This window comes from Arvicola amphibius, chromosome 5, assembly GCF_903992535.2.
Source record: "Arvicola amphibius chromosome 5, mArvAmp1.2, whole genome shotgun sequence".
In the NCBI taxonomy this organism is placed as follows: domain Eukaryota; kingdom Metazoa; phylum Chordata; class Mammalia; order Rodentia; family Cricetidae; genus Arvicola; species Arvicola amphibius.
This window is the reverse complement of record NC_052051.1, coordinates 63,647,942-63,652,345: the sequence shown is the minus strand read 5'-3', so window position 1 is coordinate 63,652,345 and position 4,404 is coordinate 63,647,942. Positions and strand designations below refer to the sequence as shown.

General features: G+C 36.5%; 1 protein-coding gene across 1 annotated transcript; it reads right to left on the bottom strand.

Annotated features, from left to right (window-relative positions):
• Window positions 1–209: 209 nt before the first annotated feature.
• On the bottom strand, window positions 210–3,766 carry LOC119814863 (olfactory receptor 4F3/4F16/4F29-like). The gene is made up of 2 exons (XM_038330938.1): window positions 3,192–3,766; window positions 210–555 (listed from the first exon to the last, which is right to left on the bottom strand). Exons 1-2 carry the CDS (start codon window positions 3,764–3,766, stop codon window positions 210–212), a joined length of 921 nt encoding a protein of 306 aa, XP_038186866.1.
• Window positions 3,767–4,404: the final 638 nt, after the last annotated feature.

Below are 4,404 nucleotides of genomic sequence, written 5' to 3'. Positions count from 1 at the left end.
TACTAAATATGGGTTAAAGGAAGATGTGAGAATTAACCAATAAGAGGCTGAAACTATGGGCCAGGCAGTGTTTTAAAAGAATACAGTTTCCGTGTAATTATTTCGGGTGTAAAGCTAGCCGGCAGCCGGGTGGCGGGACGCAGCCCCACCGCTTCACACTACAATTGAAGACAGTCCACAGCTCATAGATTTAAGAAGTTTTCCTATAACTAAATAGCTGTCTGCATGCTCTCTTTCATTGATACCTTCATTTCTTGATTTCTGAATGTGTATATCACAGGATTCAGAAAAGGAGTAACTACTGCCTCAAAAATTGCCAGAAATTTATCTAGGTGTATAGAAGGAGAAGGCCAGGTATAAAAGAATATCAAAGGACCAAAGAATAAGATAACCACAGAGATATGAGCTGAAAGTGTGGACAGAGCTTTAGAGGAAGCACTTGATGAATGTTTTTGTACAATGATTATGATGGCAATATAGGAAATGATCAGTATAATGAAGGAGCCCACAGAGATGAATCCACTGTTGGCTGTGACCATGAATTCTAGTTTATGGGTATCTGTGCAGGCAAGTTTGGTAAATGCAGGCAGTGTCAGGCAAGTGCTTTCTCTTGTGACTTAGACCTCAGAAATGCATGGCCACTACCACAAGCTCTGATCCACCATTGTGCCAGGGTATCTTGCAGGCAGGAGAGGTTGTAGGTCTAAGGTTTTGTGACTGGGTTAGTATCCCAGTGTCACCACTAGGAGCCCAGCCTGGTGATAGAAGATGGCCAGTCAGGCTCCATATCACCCAAAATATTTATAAACTTTTGAAACATTTCTTCTGAGAACTTTGTTTAGCTCTGTAGCCCATTTTTATTAAGTTGTTTATGCATACAGATTTTAGTTCTTCATAGTCTAGATAGTAATAATCTGTCAGATATGTAGGTGGGAAAGATTTTCTCCCATGCAGTAGACTACCTATTCATTCAGTTAACAATTTTATCTGCTGAACAGAAGCTTTAAAATTCCATAAAGTCCATTTGCCAATTGTTGGCTTTATTTCTTGAGCAACCAGAGTGCGATTTAGGAAGTCTCTCTCTTATTGTGGACTACTACGGGAATTTGAATAGAAGTGCCTCTCATAGGCTTGGTTTGTTGGCAATGTTGTTTTGGAGGGTTATGGAACTCATAGAATATATATTTTGCTGGGGAGCTGCATTTCTAAGGTGGGTTGAGAGATTATAACTTCTCCCCACTTCTAGTTCATTCTCTACTATGTGTGTGTGATTGGCAGCTAGATTAGCATGCTTCTTCCTGCAACACCTGCTGCAATGCCTTCCTTTTCATTGTGGGCTTCCCCTTTGGAAACATAAGTCAAAATAAACCCTTCCATTAGATGCTTTTGTTCATGGTATTTGTCACAGCAACAAAAGTACCTAATATACCTACCTACTTTCTCCTCTCACAGTTTCAGAGTTTCTATACCATTTTAACACTTTCTGTTGTCTTATTGCTCTAGTTAATAATCGAATCCCATTATTGAATAACAGCAGAATATCTTTCTTCTGATTTTAAATAAAGTGTTCCAATTTGTTTCTTCATTTGCCATGTTGTTGGTTATTGATTTATAGAGTATAGCTTTTATTGTCTTGAGATAGCTCCCTTCTAATGATAGCTTATTCATAATTGTGATCATAAAATACGAATTAGATTAAAGGTTGTTTTTCTACATTTTCATAGATGATCATGCAGTTTCTGACTTTGAGACTATTTATGTCATGAACCACATTTATTGACTTTAAGCATGTTGGAGCCCCCTTGTAAATATGAATGAAGTTTAATGTGTCCTAACAAATAATATTTGGTATTTGCTGAATTCTGCTTACAAGTATTTGAGGCACTTGCACATATAGACTACAAAGAAACATAATTAAAGAGAATAGTTCTTGGAAAAGTAGAGCAAAAATATTCCTTTACCTGAAGACATTAAAGCAACATCCCCTCTGCTATGTCTAAGAGCTTTCTTCAGAAAAATATTATTTCATATGAATTTAGATTTTTTTATATTTTTGAATGGCAATTCTACCAAAAGCAATCTATAGATTCAATGCAATCCCAATCAAGGTCCCATTAAAATTATTCACAGAGATTGAGAGGACAATAATCAACTTTATATGGAAAAACAAGAAACCCAGGATAGCAAAAAAAATCTTATACAATAAAGGTTCTTCTGGAGGCATTACCATCCCTGACTTCAAACTCTATTACAAAGCTACAGTATTGAAAGCAGCTTGGTATTGGCATAAAAACAGAGAAGTTGACCAATGGAATCGTATAGAAGACCCGGATCTTAAACCACAAACCTACGAACACCTGATTTTTGATAAAGGAGCCAAAAGTACACAATGGAAGAAAGAGGGCATCTTCAACAAATGGTGCTGGCATAACTGGATGTCAACCTGTAGAAGAATGAAAGTAGATCCATATCTATCACCATGCACAAAACTCAAGTCCAAATGGATTAAAGACCTCAATATTAATCTGAGCACATTGAGCTTGATAGAGGAGAAAGTGGGAAGTACTCTACAACAAATGGGCACAGGGAACCGTTTCCTGTGCATAACCCCAGCTGCACAGACATTAAGGGCAACATTGAATAAATGGGACCTCCTGAAATTGAGCAGCTTTTTAAGTAAATTATATATTGTCATTCTTACTAAGTATGAGACAAAACAGAATATATATGAATATGACTAAACATACAAAAATTTTCAAGAAAATATTTTTAATACTGATTAACAATGAACATTTATATTCAATTAAGAATGACCAGAGTGCAAGTGTTTAATTATTTGTCTACAACCCATTATCTGTTTAAATACTCTCATCATTGACATTTTCATTTCTTGATTCCTGAATGTATAGATCACAGGGTTTAGAATGGGGGTGACAACTGCCTCAAATATGGACAGAAATTTATCCAAGTGTGTGAAAGAAGAAGGCCGTGTGTAGATAAACATCACAGGACCAAAGAATAAGACCACCACAGTCACATGAGCTGAAAGTGTAGACAGAGCCTTGGAGGAGCCACTTGAAGAATGTTTCTGAACAGTAAATATGATGACAATATAGGAAATGATCAGTATGAAGAAGGAACCTACAGACATGAATCCAGTGTTGACTGAGACCAGTATTTTCAGTCTGTATGTATCTACACAGGCAAGTTTGATGAACCCAGGAAAGTCACAGTAGAAGCTGTCCAAAACATTTGGTCCACAGAATGGTAAGTTTACTACAAAAGCCAGTTGGATGAGAGAATGCATAAAGCCAATCACCCAGGAGGCCACTGGAAACAAGATGCACATCTTTGGGCTCATAATGGTCAGATAATGGAGAGGCTTACATATGGCCACATATCTGTCAAAGGCCATGGCTATGAGTAAAACTGTCTCGACACCAACAATAAAGTGAATGAAGAATATTTGAGTGACGCACCCTCTAAAAGTGATGACCTTATGTTTTCTCAACAGATCATAAATCATCTTGGGGGACACAACAGAAGAAACACCCAAGTCAATGAAGGAGAGGTTAGCCAACAGAAAATACATGGGAGAGTGTAAGTGAGGGTCAAAAGCCACAGTGAACACGATGAGGGAGTTTCCTGTCATGCTTGCTACATAAAACATGGAGGAGAACACAAAAAGGAATAATTGGATGTGCCAAGAGTTGGTGAGTCCCAGGAACACAAACTCTGACACCACAGACTGATTCTTTCCTTCCATTGGCTTTAATGGCAGTGCTACCTGAAGGAGGAAATGTGAGAAACTGTAAATTATAATTTTATAAATAGAATAAGAGAAACTCCAGGTTAGGAAAATCTATTTTACTGCAGCATTGAAACTGACTTGAAAGTAAGTAGTGTGAGAGAAGTAAGTACTATACACAACCAATAATCTGAAATTTATAAATTATTTTGAGTTATGACTGAACACCTATAACAAAAGTTTTTATCAAAAATTTAAAAGACAATAAGGTTTGTTAGGTTTTAAAAGGGGATATTAGGGCTTGGAGAGATGACTCATCAATTAAGAGCACCTGCTTTTCTTTCAAAAGACCCTAGTTTTGTTCTTAGCATCCATTCAAGTAGCTTAAAATAGTCTAAAGTTCTATCTCCAGAGAGTCTTATGACACCTCTTGGTTTTCATGAATTTCCACAAACATGAAACATGAACTTAATCACAAAGACACATGCAAGTAATTTTTAAATGAACCTTTAAAAAAAGAATATTTTTACAAACTGTTGATGACAATTTAACACATTCATTAAAGAAAAAAGTATGGAAAGTTTTCAAAAACTGAAGTACAGTTTAGATTTGCAGCACATTATAGGTGTGCTTGTCTAACAATTTATTTCCTTATA

Excerpts from the sequence above, each read along its gene's own strand:
- LOC119814863 (XM_038330938.1), bottom strand. The coding sequence starts at position 3,766 with ATGGAAGGAAAGAATCAGTCTGTGGTGTCAGAGTTTGTGTTCCTGGGA. Across the intron at positions 556-3,191 it reads AAACTTGCCTGTGTAGATAC|CCATAAACTAGAATTCATGG; the intron begins ATACAGACTGAA and ends CTGCACAGATAC.